Source organism: Gallus gallus, chromosome 2, assembly GCF_016699485.2.
Source record: "Gallus gallus isolate bGalGal1 chromosome 2, bGalGal1.mat.broiler.GRCg7b, whole genome shotgun sequence".
Lineage (NCBI taxonomy): Eukaryota > Metazoa > Chordata > Aves > Galliformes > Phasianidae > Gallus > Gallus gallus.
In genome coordinates this window covers 80,202,177-80,219,518 of record NC_052533.1, presented here as the reverse complement: position 1 = coordinate 80,219,518, position 17,342 = coordinate 80,202,177, and the positions used below count along the sequence as shown (strand labels likewise).

General features: G+C 36.1%; 1 protein-coding gene across 5 annotated transcripts in view; it reads right to left on the bottom strand.

The window, feature by feature from the left end:
* The window catches only part of C7orf72 (chromosome 7 open reading frame 72), a 28,037-nt gene that overhangs the window by 10,219 nt on the left and 476 nt on the right, over nucleotides 1-17,342 (bottom strand). For 2 of the 5 annotated variants that reach the window (XM_040695871.2, XM_040695870.1), the window contains exons 2-9: nucleotides 16,024-16,130; nucleotides 15,261-15,890; nucleotides 9,121-9,203; nucleotides 7,569-7,642; nucleotides 6,722-6,860; nucleotides 6,181-6,248; nucleotides 5,266-5,307; nucleotides 4,612-4,719 (exon numbers count right to left, since the gene is read on the bottom strand). In XM_040695871.2, coding sequence (XP_040551805.1) covers nucleotides 4,612-4,719; nucleotides 5,266-5,307; nucleotides 6,181-6,248; nucleotides 6,722-6,860; nucleotides 7,569-7,642; nucleotides 9,121-9,203; nucleotides 15,261-15,756 — 1,010 coding nt within the window. In that variant the 5' untranslated portion in view covers nucleotides 15,757-15,890; nucleotides 16,024-16,130. Of the gene's footprint in view, nucleotides 1-4,611; nucleotides 4,720-5,265; nucleotides 5,308-6,180; nucleotides 6,249-6,721; nucleotides 6,861-7,568; nucleotides 7,643-9,120; nucleotides 9,204-15,260; nucleotides 15,891-16,023; nucleotides 16,131-16,774; nucleotides 17,338-17,342 lie in introns of those variants that run through there. The other 3 variants (XM_003640783.6, XM_040695872.2, XM_046937857.1) reach the window with 2 other exon arrangements.

The following is a 17,342-nucleotide window of genomic DNA, read 5'->3' as shown; positions in this document are numbered from 1 at the left end:
TGCAAAGTGTATGACAAAGTGTATGATCAATTCCATTCCTGTTCAGGAAATGTTGTTAAGCAAATATCTTCAAGTCATTAGTTCCATTGGAATTTATGTTTCAGTAGTTGAAGGAAAAGAAATCAAATACAAGAAAAGATATTGAAATAGGCAAACAAGGAGAAAAAGTAGGGAAAAAAACAAGAAGGAAGAAAGACAAAACTATGCAAACAATGTTAGTAAATTTAAACATACAACAACAGGAACAAAAAAACACTGGAGCCACTGGACCTACATTGGCCAGTGCACCTAACAAAATCGCACAAGCAGCATTTAATGAAAATACATAAAAGTGTTCTATTTGAAAGCTTGCTTGTTAATGGCATGAAAACATTCAAACCTGTGACTTCTGTACTTTGCCGATGTAGTTCAGTCAATGCAGCCTTGAACAGTAAAATGAGAGCATGATATGTTTTATAAGATATTTTTTGAAATGTATTGTTGAAAAAGACTATATTAGAGTGGGTCTATAGTAAAAGATTTTTTCAGATTGCTCTTTCATAACAATTTCCTATTTTTTACTACTTTTTTTTTATTTATTTAAGATGGTTTTTTGACATCCTTGGCAAATAAATGATAGAGGATTTCAGATTTCAGTTATGCTTCACAACATTATGAAGGATGGAAAAAAGGAACAAGTTCATTCTAAAGCAAATGGAGGAGTGAGTACACAAACCAAGGATGTTAAGAATGAGGCTGCATTTCGGAGCTGAAACAGAAGAGATGATACATTCAATCCCTTTCTCCCAGTCAGGTTTTAATGAAAGCATGGAAGAGAATGAGAAAAATTACCATCCAGGATCTTTGGTTAAGTATGAAGATGATGAGTGTGACCCGAGAAAAGTATTTCCAAAGCTCCCTTATGGAAATGCCCACTGATCACCCCAGACCACCACCAGAACACAAACACAGTTTTGATTAATTAATCCAGATTTATCAGTTTAAAACTTCTACTTGAGTCATAACACATATGATACGGCTTTTTACATATGATGAATGCTCCCATTCTGTGACTGAATCACAGAGATGAAAAACTAGATAAAAGATGACTTAAATTCCTGTCTTCGATTGTGTTTCAATATAACTTTTAAGAACTACGGGGAACTTTTTCTGCTAATTATTACTATTTTTTTTAATCAAGTTTAAGCAAAGCACTGTTTCAATAGGTCAAAGCTCAAAATTTGGTAAAAAATAATTTAAAAAAAAGATACAGGCAAGGTTTCAGGGTATGTAAAGTTTCATTCCTAACTGTGCTATAGATTCCAAATGGGATTTGGCAAACCACTTAATCCCACCTGAATTCCCATCTGCAAAACCTCCAAAGTGCATGGTAAGGACTTCAGTGTATTATCAGGAGTTCTGTGCATATGTACAGTGCCTCTCCACAAGGCTGATGTTATACTACGGGCTTTTGGGCTCAACTCAGCCATAAGCCATGACTATTATCTTTTTTCTAATTCCTTAAAAAAAAAAAAAGAAAAAAAGCAAGAAGAAGAAAAGAAAAACAAGATGGTTTCCTGTTCTGTCAAAAGGAAGAAAGGGCGGGCACAAGGGTAACATACAAAACATGCCCAGGTTCACCACTCTTCCTGTTTGTCTGTGCAAAATAACATGACAGATGACTCTTAGCTAGTTTCAGCTTTGTTAATCATTTGACTGGCAACCACTTTCTTGTATGGTCTGGGGATGAAGAGTGTCTCCCTCCGGAGTATTGCCTGAGTGCTGCTGCCCAAGTTCTAGAAGCAGGAAGTGCAACTGCTAGTCCATGGAAAAGTGAAAGTGACTGACTATCTGCAAAGAGATTTTTACATTTTACAGATTTGCAAAGCATACACAGGCTTCTAAATTGAAATCATGAATCTAACTTCTCAGGGATTCCAGCGGGATTCTAGAAGCCTTAAGACTTTTATGCATCTGTCCAGAACTACTATAAAATACACAAATTTATTTACAAAGCAGTAAATAAATTAACAAAAACAAACAAACAAACAAAAAACCCAAACAAACAATAATCACATTTATTTCTTCATTTCAACACTGTTGTTTTCTTTTTTCTTCAGCTTAAAATCATAGCAATCTTGCTATCTGGCAGTCATAGACACAGTAAACAAATATACCTTATGCAAAGGTATACTTCTTTTCAAGAGTAGACTTTTTCAAGTGGAATTGAGTTTTTCCCAGCTTTGAGATATCAGAATCTTCAAGCTGTTAGAGCTCCTGGTCTCCTGCTTGCCAGAAATCACTGTCTTACTCACTAACACCCAAGAAAATAGAGAATACTGGAGAAGGTAATATGGAATTTGTTGCTCAAACATATATTCACTATAATACCATACGCTGCAAATAGCTTCAGACAAGATATCTGTTTGCAGCACAGTGTACACATTAGCTTCTATTTTCTGAAGCTCAACAGCAACAGCTGCATAACATAGACGAATTAAAAGTTAATAGGTCTGCTAACTTCAGAGATCTCTGTTCAGCACTGAATTGTATTTCATGTATGCTGTGTTTTAAAGCACATTTCTCAGTAATCATTTTCTACTGTTTTATGTTCTAATTCAAGCAGAAGTTGCAGGTTAAATTAAGGCTGTGAGAAAACAGATGATCAATTAGGAGGTGAGACAGTCAGGGGTGCATTAGATACATTAACAGCTTGGTATTAATAGGTTTGGTTGCAGTAATATGGGTCAAATTTGGCCATGTTACAATGCTTAACACTTCACGTTGTCTGTGGATCTACTGCCATAATGAGTAGGGCTGTGTGGAGGATGGTGTTTTTCTCCTCACAACTGTGGTAGCATGTAATACATTATAAAATAACATGTATTCTGCCTGAAACTGATATAAGAAATGGAAATGAAGAGACCTAAAGTGGAGCTCAGAAATTCTAGTCATCTCTAAGCTAGCTCCCAGCAACTCGTAACACCCTACACGACTAAGGCCCAGCATTCCAGAGAGAGAAATGTCTTTACAGATTTTCTCCCTCTACTTTCTCCAGTGCTGTAACTCTTCAGTAGTTTTCTCACAAAACTATGCAAGACTGTCGACAGGAAAAAAAAAAAAAAAAAAGGAAAGGCAAAGAGAAAAATATGATAAGGTAAACAGAACTTGTCTTTTGTTTTACAGTTTTTAGCTCTTGTCATTGTATTGCTACTCTCACCATTTTACTGTGTAAAAAGTCTGCAAATAAAGGCTTCATATCATCTTAAACTACTAAAGACAACGTTAGGAAAGACTTAAAGTGAAAACTTTTAAACATCAAAGTTAATGATCTAACTAAAAACGTGTTCCTGATGGCATTCAGGGAACTTTTGCAAACTAGAAGGCCATCTAGTGGTTAAAGTTAAAAATCACATTTTTAGTATTACAGCATTCAAGTCATCCTATGCATCAAAGCATACTGTAGTCCCTTTTGCACCAGAAGACTTATTCATGAATACTAGAACAGAAGAAGTGTTTGAAAAATGAAAATATACCATATTTTCAAAATAAACGTAATATTTTGGGAGTAAGAAATCTATTCAGAATGGCATCAACAGAAGTTCCTGGGGCCCTCTGAGTTCAGAAGTTTCTCTTCCATGTCCTCTTGACTTGAGCCTTGAATGTAACACAAATCTGTTTCCTGCTGCTGAACATTTAGAAGAATGCCTGTTCAGGGTGGTCTGAACATTAGTAGGAGAGACAGGTTGAGTGTTCATAGGCATGATTTAGCAAATATCCTCAGAGTAGCTTCACATTCAGCTTTTCTCAAATGAGAAAAAGGGAAAAGTGCCTGCCCTGTTCTTAAACCTTGAATGCGTAATTCATCTAGAAAGGTCAAGAGCAGAAAGGACAGTATACTCTGATTTCCATCCCAGCCTAGGTCAGAGCCTGCTGATCATAAAGGGTTCAACTGACCAAGAAAGGATACTGGTAGTACAGATAGCCTGTATTTCCCAGGATAATGAGCACGGAGGGTAGATTTTGGTCAGACAGCCAATTAATGCCAGTTCGTTATATCCATTTTGTACTAAATGGATGGCAGAATCACTTGAGCCACCACGCAACTTCTCGATTTTGAAACTATCTTCAGTACCAGAAAAATGATACTGTCACGTGAACATAGGAGCTGAATTAACTCTTCTGCCAACACGTTCCTGTGATCAGTGTTTTTCATTGAAAGCCATAAAATAAATAGGTGTATAAAATCTTTTATACCATGATTTCCATAGACATTTCTCTGCTCACCTTCGTTAAGCTTCCTCCACTGATTTTGAGTATCTAGACTGAATGGTCCCTGAGATTTATACAGACCTACTCTAATCACAGTAGGAATTTACTACAGTAGGCCATTTACTACTGACACAATTATTATGAAGGACTTTTTCAAGTTCAGTCTTGCACCTGAAAACCCACTGTGCTTCTTGTGTTAATGGAACCTCATTCAAATTATCCCAAAGTGTAAGGAGTGTTTCCACCAATTTTTAAAATTCTTCTGGAAGACCCAGACTGGATCTTAAACACTTTTTCCCTTTCCCAAGTATCTAGAACTCAAGATGCAGCATCAAAATTTTGCTTGTAAGAGAAACATACTGTGCAGTCCTTGTGTAGCGAGGCTTTGAAGTTTGCACATGGTTAAATATGATTAAGTCCACACTGGGATTGTCGATGTCTTCAAAATTTACTGCACCAACACAGCCACTGTTAGGATAGAAAGGAAATCAAATACATGTACATTATTTATAAGACAGATGGTGGAGGCAGCTGAACCATACACTGCATACTCCAAAATTCTAGTTATTTATTAAAATGGTCCACAAGAAAAAAACATGGAGATAAACCCCTCTGCATGCTAGGTATATCCCAAGATGAAAACAATCATTTGCTGAACTTGCAGCATATAACAAATGACAGCACATAATACATAAGTGCATAGAGAAGGTTTGTGAAGAGTGGCAATAACATAGAAATGTATAATCCCTTGCCCTTCTGGTTATGCCAGTGATCAGACTAGGATATTCTTCCAAAGAGGACTCAGAGAGTCTCTGAGGACTGAGAGAAACTCAGCTCGCCCTCCTCCCTGGCACCAGAAAAAAACGTAAGAATAGATCCCATATTCTACATCTTGCTTCTTGCTTCATCTAAAATTCTTCCTTCAGAAAATGAAAGAGATGGATTGCTTGGGATAAAAAAACAAAAACAAAAACAAAAACAAAACTAGAAAGGGTTCAGGGACGTTATACTTACGTATACAAAGGGATCTGACAGATTCGAGAGCTTCGGCTTACACTGTTAAAGACAAAATATCTCAATCATTTTTTTTTTTTTTTTTCACCCAGCAGAATATTCTGATAGAATATTTATGAAGCCCCAAAAGAGAGGTAGTGACAAGTCAACGTTTTGCTCTTGGAATGATGCAATGCTCATTTGAGTTGTGGTAAAAGACTGTGGTAAATGATTAGGTTGACATATATGCTAAATGACCCAGTTCGGCGTGCAGAATCTTCCATTTTAACCCTTATCCTCAGATGCTGGGGCTTCAGGTATTTTCCTGCAATTGTATATGCAATTTTTCTTTAAACATGAATTGCTTTTCTACTCGAAAAACACTTTAGTCACTTCTCAAGAACATGGGAAAATTTAACATCAGGTCTGAATTCCTCTCGTGCTCTGTCCTTGCAGCCTGCTCTCACTGGCCACATCTATATTCCTTTGCAAGAGAAACATCCAAGAAGCCAGTGATAGTATGCTCTTATCTCCCTTCCACTCTGGACGTATGCGTGTCTCTCCCATTTTATGCCTAACTGTCTAGCAGAATACCTGTCTCTTGAGTCTGAACAAGCAAAACAAGCTCCACTCTGAAGCTGTTCAAGATTTTATGGAAAGCAGACAAAATGTTGAGTTTGTAAATGTTTGTGACTACTGTGGGATTTTCATAAATGTCATGTCTCAATGAAAACCTCAGATGTATGCAATCGTGACAGTCATTCACTTATTCTTCTGTTTTGCTTTACATTTAAGTCTCACAAGAAAAGCACATTGGAGTGTACATTTCATGTAGGCATTGACTGAATACTTTAACTTCTCTAGTTATAGAATAACCTGATAAGGAATTGTTCAGAGGACCTTAATATTAAACAAACAATCAAAAAAGAAACTTACAAATTAACAGGTCTCTGAGAAGAGGTAAAATATCTTCTTTGAAATCTATCCCATAGGTTTCCAATAACCTAAAATCATAATTAGATGCTTCTTGTAAGACATCATTACTTAATTCATTTAATAGATTTTTATGCTGCAATTCATCACTGAAATAAGCTGCAATGGAAAGGATAACCTGTGCAGAGCCAATCTCAAGACTGAATTTTAATTTCATTTAGTAAAAATAGTAATTATTACAGACAATAATGACAAGCAAACCTAGCATAAAGTTTCCTGTGCTACAGTTTTTTATCAATATCTTTGTCCTCTCTTTTGGTAATGTGCATGCACGTCTTCTGTACCAATTTACAGGGGGAAAAAGAGAAAACATATGAAACAACGTGTGGCAATTTCTCATGTGTGACGATGACCCTGAATGCTCACATGGGAATGTTTTTACTTTAAATTATTACTGAGTGTTTATCTGTGTGATCTACACAAAACTTAGGCTACATTCCCTTAGCAAAATCTAAGAAGAGTTGGAAAGAAGCTGCTCACTGACTTGGCTTATTTCAGGTTCAGGATTGTATCTCCTTTTTGTGAAACATTGGGAAACAGGATCAGCCATCACTTCCACTGTTGATTCAGGAGGCTGAATTTTGGATGGCAATATATTATCCCATGGAACTTCTTCATATGCCCTAGGTAACAAAAAACAAAAAACAACAAAACCAAAAGGAGATTAAAGAAGCTGCAATATAATTTGTACTGAATTACATCTGTAGCTACATAGATAGAAATTCTGTGACAAGGATGTGGAAAAAACACAGTATATTTATCATTCAAAGGGTAATGAAAGGACTGGAATTATGTTTCCTGTGTGTGAAAAAGTAGTTATGGCAGAGTTTCACAGGCTTCTCTTATTTAAACTTTCTCACTTGCTAACTGAAAGTAGTAATTTATCTTCCAAAAGTAGTTTATCTTCCAATTAACTTATAGTGATGATAGGATTTATTTTATCTATGTTTGAAAAATCAGTTAAGTGATATAAATAGAGATTAGACACCCCACATATCATGTCTATGGCAGTTGTTAAAAACAGATGTACAGAATGTCCTTTAGGAAACTCCAGATTCTGTTCACTGCATATAGAGGAAATAGAGATGAATGGCACAGACTGGATTCAAACTTTTAGATAACTGCAGGTAATGAGATGAATCCTATGCTAAATAATTGCTGCTGCAATGCCAGAAATTCTGAAGTGATAGAAAAACTAATTGTGGTCTTATGTGGCCTTATGTGTTCTGCTACGTAGAGGGTTATCAGAGCAAAATAAGATGGGAAAATAAAAAAAAAAAAAAGAAGCAAAGCACAAACAAATCCTATTCTTAAAAGAAATGATGTCTCACTTTTGAGTACTTGACTTGTAGAAATAGTCCTTTGCTTTTTCTTCTCTCCAACTTGCAGAAGGATCATTTGATTCCTAAGAGAAATCAAAGAGATGGCAAAAAGGAATGTTATCAAGATATATGATTCTATGATTGCTTACGAGTGAACTGAACGCATCTACATTTTTCTAGTTTAATATTTCCTTTTGCATCAGAAAGTAAAATATGCAATTTCACATTCTTTACCATACAGCAATGGAGATTTATTTGGAATGTCAATCTATTTCTGAAGAATTTTACCAAGAAAGGGAAATTTAATAACAGAATACAAGTTTAAAAACTAGTAGAATGTCCTTGTCTCTCCAATCCTTAGGAATGTAGCTTTCCATTTGTTATGTTATTTATAAAATGACATAACAAAGGCACTCCCATGCATGCCTGATATATTTGTATGAAGTTCCTAGGTGTTATAGGAGTCCAACTTAAAGATCCATTTAAGCATGTGCGACACATTAAGGACTGTGAATTACCACATCAGTGTAGAAGGATGAAGGATACCATTTCATTTTCAGTATGGGAAAGACTTAATTAGTGTTGTGCTATGGACTCATTGGTGTGTTTTTATTTACTTATTTCTTTAGGACTTGCACCATATATGATAGAATCATAGGATCATGTAATGGTTTGGGTTTTAAAAGTCTTTAAAGGCCATGATCCAGGGGATGGAACACCTCTCCTATGGAGACCTGCTGAGAGCTGGGGCTGTTCAGCCTGGAGAATGCTCTGGGGAGTTCTGATAGCAGCCTTTCAGTATCTAAAAGGGAGCTACAAGAAAGAAAGGGACAGGCTCTTTAGCAGGGTCTGTGGTGATAGAACAAGTGGAAATGGTTTAAAAATAAATGAGGGTAGATTTAGATTGGATGTAAGGAAAAAGTCTTTTACAGAGAGAGCGGTAATGCACTGGAACAGGTAGCCCAGAGATACAGTGGAAGACCCATCCATTTAAGATGGGAGACATTCAAGGCAAGGCTGGATCAGGCTCTAATCAGCCTGACTATATGACCTTTAAAGGTCCCTTCCAACTCTAAGGATTCTATGATTCTATGATTCTAAGCATTGTATATATCAAATACAGGCTGGTCTAATTTTAAATATAGTAATATAATTTCAATTGAAGTTTTCATATCATAGAATTATAGAATACCCTGAGTTAGAAGGAACCCATAAGGGTCACTGAGTGCAACTCCTGGTTCCTTCTATATTTTGTTATTTTGGCTCTAAGTCTGTCTTATTTAGATAAATATGACATAAGTAATATCAGTCTCATCTTACAGTCTAAATGTTTTAATCAGAGAAACAGTACAAAAATAATATTATTGGAGCAAAGATCACTGTTAAAATCTGATCATGCTATATGAACTTATTTACTATAATCAGACAAAGAAATGAAAAAGCCCTGTTTCACCACATTACCATGATCACTGCAAAAAGCATTTTAAATGGAAAGCAGAGTTAGAAATTAAATAATTTAAATATGTTTTCCATTATTATAACAAGATAATGGGACACTTGCCTTGAGATTGGGATCCATACAAAATGCAAAATTATGGTGTTGGTCAAGTGGAGCACGAAAACCTTTCACTGAAGTTGTCTGACCTGAAAGAAAGGGGTTCCTATTGTGTCAATCAATTTGCAGCAATCCTTACTGTTTTAAACTGGATAGCAAAAAAACTCATGGTTTCTCATTAGAGTCAATGAATATGTGTTCAGCTACCTGATACTACTCTGAAAGGAATTACAAATGCCCACAAAAATACATTTTTGCATACATGTACTATACATTCTTAATACTTATAAACCTATTAAAGAACTATTAAAGATAATCCAAAGGTGGGCTAACATAACCCAAACTAGTAATTATGTCTTGCATTTCTGCAGTTACATTGTTTTTGCCAACCTTGTTAGCAACAACCTATTCGGTGAGCAGCAGAGAAATGATTTCTTAAAGATATTCCTTTCCACTCATTATCCTCTCAGCTTCATATTCCAATGAGAGCTTGCCCTGACCAGGTCAAAAAATTTGGCATACCCATCCAGAGGGGCAAAAGTCTGCAGTTACTGTTGAAGCATATTTCTACTGACTGGTAAGCCAGTATACACATACTGGCAACAAAGAGAGCTGCTGCCGAACAGAAAGATGGTATAATGCCCAAGATTCAGCTCCCTCAAGAACATTAATTTATGCCATCCTTTTCATCCTAATTTTTACTTCCAGACCTCCTAAGAATTTCCAATATATGTGAAGGTTTATGGAAGCTAATTTGTAATGGAGTTACTTTTCCTAGCTATTTGTGGGAAAAAAAAGATAGTCTACAAAGGTGTAGCTTGCAGAAAAGTGATCAAAACCTGAAAGTTGGAAACCACTGTGTAGAATGAAAAGTTAATTCCTGTACAACTTGTCGAAGTTTTAAAGAAAATTACAGCTTAGTGCCATAATGCTGTATGTAGACAGTGAAATAATATGACCCACTTTTTAAAAGACCCTTTTTTTCTCTTCCACAGTGTACTGTAACTTTAAGTTGCTGCTTTTGAAAAGCTTGAAAGAATTTATGGATATTTGTACTGTGAAGAAAGCTTTCAAACTGAATCCCTCTCTGATTAAAACAAGTCAATTGGAAAACGCCTCTTAAATAATAAGGCAATGTGCTTGTAGTAAAGATGGTGTCTGTATCTTCACTGCCTCAGCCTGGTGGAGATTTTAAATCTTATCTGCAAATATATGGTTGTACTCAGATGGGAATGTTTCCATTAAGTTTTATATTTTGTAATTACTTCATACGATTGTGTTAGTGCTCTCAACAGTAAACTGGCAGATTGCTCATCTATGCATATGTATTAGTTGTTCCATAAAAATAGTTTCTTTTCTTGTTCATTGATTAAATAACTAAAGGTCACAAATATTTTTCCTTGTGCTGTATGTGTAAAACTCATTTCAGCTACAGTGTTCTTAGAAGGATCTGTATATAACTCTACATTTGCTTTGGTAACTCTACATATGAATTTCTATTAGAGCTCTGCTCTTGTCATCTTATACCGTATTTTGCTATCTTCGTCCTACTGCCCTGATGCTGGGATGATTAGTTTTCTAACTTTTACTTCTCTTTTTGCTTTCAGTGGAAAGATCTAGCATAAAAACTACAACAGTGCTTTTTCCTTAAGTCAACTTTCTGGAGGTTTCAGTGCCCCTAGTGATTTGCTTAGTCCTCAGAACTGAAAATGGCATGACCTGTTCTTGTTCAAGTAGGGCACTCGATGTCTTGACTTTGTCAAGATCTTAATGATACTGGATACTGTCAGTTTCAGTTGATTACTTAAACTAGTTCCTAATCTGAGAATGAAGGATTCAATGATGGATAATGAATTTTGAAGTTTTTCTGGTTTGCATTCTGAGTCAGAAACTGAAGATGTACTCATTCCCTTTTCTAATTCATTTCCCAGAAATCACAAAAGCTAGAATATCTTTTGTTTTGTTTATAAGGGAGAAAGTGAGACTCTTATGTCATCACATAAGGTCATATGCAAAGCGGTTTACAAAACCAGCGGTCTTGCAAGCTTCATTGCACTTCACTGGTGCTTGAAAACTGTGTGCTGTTTTTAACTTCTTATATCTTAAGATTAGTAGGAATATTGAGTTCAGTGGGTCTAACAAGAGATAATAATGTCAGCTGAAGAGCATACAGATAACTCTTCCAAATTCTTTTGCTTAGCTCTTTGATGAATTACTCTCCTTCTCTTTATATATGAAAAATAAAAATAACCGATTAACATTACTTCTGTTTGGTTTTACACCCATAAAAAAGGCCTACCTCACTCACTGAAAACTAACTTAATGTAAGCATAATATCAACAGTTTAGATTGGAAACATATGACAAAAGAAGCAACAGGTAAAGAACAAAGTTGTTAAATAAACAAACCTCTCTGCTATGGAGCACGTGAAAAACAAGTGCGCAATGAAATACATAATTGCAGAGATGATAAGCATCAAACCCTTAGTGAAACCACAGTATTTATTCATGCAACAGAACTCAGCCCTCAAGAGATTGTTTTGGGTTTTTATGCATTATTTTCTGGATGATCTATTAGCATCTTGGACAGTATGCTATTATACATTTCATTGTGCTACGGATAACTACTCAATAGCACTTCTTATCACAGGGAGATATTCTTGAGTCTACTGGTAGGCTGGTCTGCATTCTTAGTTGACTGTTTATATACTGAAAAAGTTATGAGCTATGCATGTTATTTGTCAGTACACTTGAACTGTTATTTGTATAGGTCTTAAGTTGCACTTTTTTTTTTTTTACAGTCATTTTCTAATTTCATCTTTTGAAAGGTAGAAGAGGCTGACACATCTCATACTCAATGTGCAGCTTAATCTTGGATGACAATTCCTCTGGAGAAAATGCTTCTTGTTTTATAGGTGGAAGCACTGTGAAGATAAATCTTCCCTGTAAAAGGGAAGAACAATGTGACCACAATTATTTCAACAAATTCTGCATAAAATTCTTCAACAGAATCTCTTAAAGCAACAACAGAATAAAGATAATTCATTTGATTAGAGAAAGAAGGAAAGGGTGAATGATCAATGCTCAAGATGAATAAAGATGTTTGGTAATGGGACCTGTAGAACTGAGGTTAGGACTTAGTTGCTTAACATAATCATAAATCATCTGGAAATATAAAGTTGGGAGTTAAGTTATATGTTCAAAAAGCAGCACACATTTATGAAGACAAATTAGGAATTCATGATTGCTAACTACAAGCACACCACCTTCTATTCAGGAATTCTTGGTCCACAAATCACATTATATGAAAACAGTCTGCGGAAGTACAATGACATGCTTTCTTGGTTCTGGTGTTTGTTAATTATCCACTAATTATCCACTGTCTTGGATGGAATACTGGATTAGTTGGGCTTTTGGACAGATCCAGATATGGCCACTCCAGTAGCAGCAGGAGCAAATTACTTATTTTCTATAAACAATAGTACCAAAATTATGGATAAACCCTACAGTGTTTTCCATTTCCATGTTTTTGAAGAAAACTTTATGTACAGATGCATCAACATTCAGTAGGGACAAAAAGGTAGTAATCTCTGCTTTGTATTTGTCTTATCAGATGTCCTGGCTCCTTCTGTGACTCCCAAACCCGCCTCTCTGTTAATCCACACAACACAGAGTGATCATTACAAACAGTTATGAGGACTTCATCGTCAGGTTTGCATTTACAAATACACCTGCAGGATCAAATTCTCAACTGTGCAAAGGAATTTGAAACTACAGAAAAAGGAAAAATTCAGTTGCCATGTGAGTTATAGAAGGGGAATCTACAGGGAAATGCTGTCAACTTCTTAAAGACTTTTGTCTTGCAGCACTGAGCATCTTCCCTACACCAAGCAAAAAAAACCATGAAAAATAATTCTTAAGCAATCTTCCTTCTCTGCTAGATTCCAATTCTGAAGTCTTAAAATGACCTCCTTTGCCAGCTTCTCACCATGCTTTGGTATCACAGAGCTTCACTGTTTGATTTACTTGCTTTGCCCAGTAGTTGCAAAAGGCTGCGTGGGGACATTTAAAGTTACCAGTGTTGATTGCCAAAGTCATAGCTGTACATTTTCTCACTACAGAAGACCTCCTGTACATTCCTGACGTTTTATATACCTGAACTCGCACATCTCAAAGGCTGCTTCTGTGTCTTTTTTCCACTCATCACCAGCACAGTGGAGAAACTTAGTGCAGAATTTGCTTGCAAAATGCCTGACTGATCTCTCTTTTAGAACAACTTCCCCAAACAACTATGCTGGGGAATGATGTCTCAGGACTGATGTCTAGAAAGATTAGCACTTTCAAAGCATCATGTGCTTGTGGGTTGCTAGTTAGGCTCTGACTTGAACAGCTGAAATCTGGAATTTGCTTATGCAGTCTCATTGAAAACAGCATCTTAAAGCTCAACTACTTTTTTTTTTTTTTAATTAATCTATATTTACACATCTGTAATCAACATTCAGCATCACAGGAAAACCTGTAAATGAATACTAGGTTTGGAAGAACATTTTCAGAGCTATCTCTCATAAATTTATGCTGGACTCACTTTATTTCACGGTTTTGTGCACAAGTTAAGTTTAACTTTTGCAGATAGCTTCATTGAAGTTGGTATTTTACACTAATAGTGAACCCAATGGTAAATCAACAGGAAGCCACCAGGCAATTTCTATCTGACTTCTGGAATTACTCTCCATTCTGGACCACTTTCTTAACTGTAAAACAGATAACTGATTTGATGACATTTGGTTTCAGTTTTTGTCTGAGTTTATTTCAGGAGTGTCTCTAATCTGCCACAGTATTTCTATCTCTGTCTGTTTGCTTTTCTTTGTGTTGGAAAAATTAATTATCATATAGAATATCATACTTCCTCCTTCCTCTGCTTCTCCATAGGCTTATAGAAAAAGCTAATCACTTCTGATTGACTTCTTAGATCTAATTTAAGAAGATAACTGAGAGAAAATAGCAAAAACAATTTGAAATGAGCAAGAAAGAAAAGAAAATTATGAGGTCTTATTATTTTATTCTCTATGGTTTCTTAGGTTCTTTTGGCTTCTATTATACAACTTCAATAGGCTTAAAGTGATTTAAAGCGAAAATTTCTAAGATGGAAACAAGGAGCCAAAAACAGTGCTGGAATATATTGTATGTAGAAACTTCATGGTGACAATAATATGGATAAAGTACAGTGAACTGTAAAGATGGCGTGCTATCTCTGTATGGTAAAATGGAGCAAAGAGATTATTTACATTTCTTTATCTTGTTCTGAGTAATGCCCTTCCTATCTATGAGACTTTAGTGTGTTGTTTGAGATCTCTCTTTTTTTTTTTTTTTTTTTTTGTGGTTGTAATGAGCATTTCCTTATGAAAACTGTGGGAATTGGCTTAATCTTTAGAACAGTTCAGCCACATTGCTCACCACTGACAATGTCTGAATTAGAAGCCCTGGACAGATATTCATTCTCCCCCAGAATTATCAACTGACTATGGTTTTGAAACCTTGCCATTAGAAGGAGTAAATTAGTTTTGATGCTGTAATTAATATGAAATGATCAGACCTAACTTCAGGTGTAACACATTGAAATTCATTAGGAAGGTAATAAGTACTTCAAAAAAGGTGTGATGGCAGTCTTGAAGAGCTTCTGTTCTCCCATCAAGCAGATACTGGACAAAAGTCTTAAGTGCTCTGCACAGCTATTTTTCAGGAAATGCTAAAAGACACAGATATATTTAGGGGATTTCCTGACACACTGCATTTATTTGTTATTTCAGGTTATGTTAGAACAGGTGCTCATTTCAACTATCATATATAACTTCACAATTTAAGTACATTTTTTTAAAATGTTATTTATTTCAAAGATTTTTTCTTTTTTTTTTTTTTAATGCTCATTGGAATGTGCTGACTTGTACTTCTTTGCTACAGCAACACTGTGAATCACGCATTCTACAGCAGTGATTACATTCAGTTCAAATATCCAGCACCGATATATTTTATATGGTTGTTCTTTCAGAGCCTTGGGGAACAGTGTTCAGAATAAAAACTGTATTTATTTATTAAACATCAATGATTTTTCTTTAGTGATTAGGAAATAAAAATAGTAGCTTGCTTTACCTCTGAGTTTTGCCCTGATCAAAGCAGCTGGCACAGCCCTGGAGTTCCACCGTCGGTCCTGGCTGGTTTCCTCCAGGAGGATCATATGCCTCCTGTGGGCGGTCCGGGCCCCCTTTCCTGCTGTGGGGACCCGCTGGTGAGGTTTCACATCACTGTAGTCCACCAGGGATTCAATAACTTTTCCAACGCCAGGCTGCAGCTCAGCATCCCCTCCTACACTCACAAAGCCTGAGCAGGGATCTACTAAAGGCACATCATCTCGGTGTGGGAATAAGGGGTAATTTGGCCCAAACGGAGGGGTGTCTGGATGGAATTTAAGGAAAGAATTGCTGTCTTTCTCTTCAAAGCTGGCAAAATCATGTCTGTTCTCAGGACCTCTGATAAATGGCATGCACATCTTCTTTAACAGATTTTGATACTGTTGGTGATGCATTCTGTGAATTGGTTCAACTGACATGGCAGCCCGCCTTTTAGCTCCATGAGAAACCATGGTCATTCTCTTCTATTTCTCTTATGTGGCAGTAAATTCAAAAGAGTCTGCTTACTCCTGTTTCTTCAAGTTCCTGAAGTCTTAGCCAACAAACCACAGCAAAACTATGGGTCACCTTCCAGAACATCAGTACAAAGAATCTGTAAAGAGCAAAGCAGTGGCTTAAGTGGTGAAGGCTTTCCTGAAAAAGGGATTTATCAAAAAGGTGCAAAAAGAATGGAGCTGCTGAATTAACAGTGAATCTTTTCGTTGCTTAGTGACTACGGAAGCTACCTCACAATAAAATATATCCTAGTGTGAAAGATGGTTCACATGTATCATGGTAACCTCATTCTTCACAAGGACACAGACAACAACTTGAAATGACACTGCTTATTCACCTAGAGGAGGCAAAATTAAGAATTTTTCAATTTTACTAAGGGTTATCTGGTATTTTCAGTGATTCATTTTAAAATAAGCTATTCTTTTGATATCTAGAGAATGAATCTGAAAATAAACTGAAACACTGACTTAAAACAAAACGTATCAAACACAATCATAGAAAAATAAAAATTCAGAAAAGTGATAAGTTATTACTTGGAAAAAGTAAATCCCATAGACATTACAGTATCCTGTGCAGCTTAATCCTGTAGCTTTGCCATTTGCTTTATTGTTTGGAAAACCTGCTAATGCCTCAGTTCAGAATATGTTGCACTCATTTCCTAATCCCAAATCCGATAGTCTTTATTTAGCAAACTAGAAAAAAAGTAGTCTGATTTATACTGGTACTCTGCATGAATTCAGTGCCATCTGCAAAGGTCCAACACTTCAGAAAAAAATAAACTACTTTTATTTGGACAGCTCAACTTGACGTTGTATGGCCTTTACTTCATGGCACTGTCAGCATAAATTCATTTATGTCACTGTCACAAAGATGTAACTTCTGTGAATTCCTAAATTGCTCTTGACTAACAAGATCAGAAATGGGACTAACATATACAATAGGTCAGGTTTAGAGTAATAAAAAAGTTATGTTCCATAATACAGAATGATTATGGTGGTTCTCCTTTGGAGTTGTTTGCTGTGGGACTCAGGTAAGGCACAAGATGGATGCCATTTCAAGGATGAGTCCTGTGTCATTGCCTTCATTTCACAGACTGAAATGTAAGTAAAGCTTTCTTTTGGATTTTGTTGGCAGAGATTCTGTCTAAATTATCCTGGGAAGCAAATTTGCCAACAAAGACTGAATGGTTTCTGTCGTCAGTTTTCAGAAGCGATCTGTGATAGAAGGAAGCACATGGAGGAGCTGGCCGCCTGTCTGTGGTGGTACTCTTAGGGGTTTTAGATTCATAGAGTCATTAAGGTTGGAAAACACCTCCAAGACCATCCAGTCCAACCACTGAGTCATCACCACCACGTCTCTCAGTGCCACTGTTCCTGTGGAGCAGTCTTTTTTTGATGTAAGCAGCTATTTTTCATCTCTGGCACAGTAGCCACATTTTTCCAGCAGTGAAATTTTCCTGTCAGACTTTCCTTCCTTCCCAGATAGCTCATTTTTTTCCATCCCCTATTCTTTCAAACATTGCCTTATCTAACCTAACACAAGTTAAAAA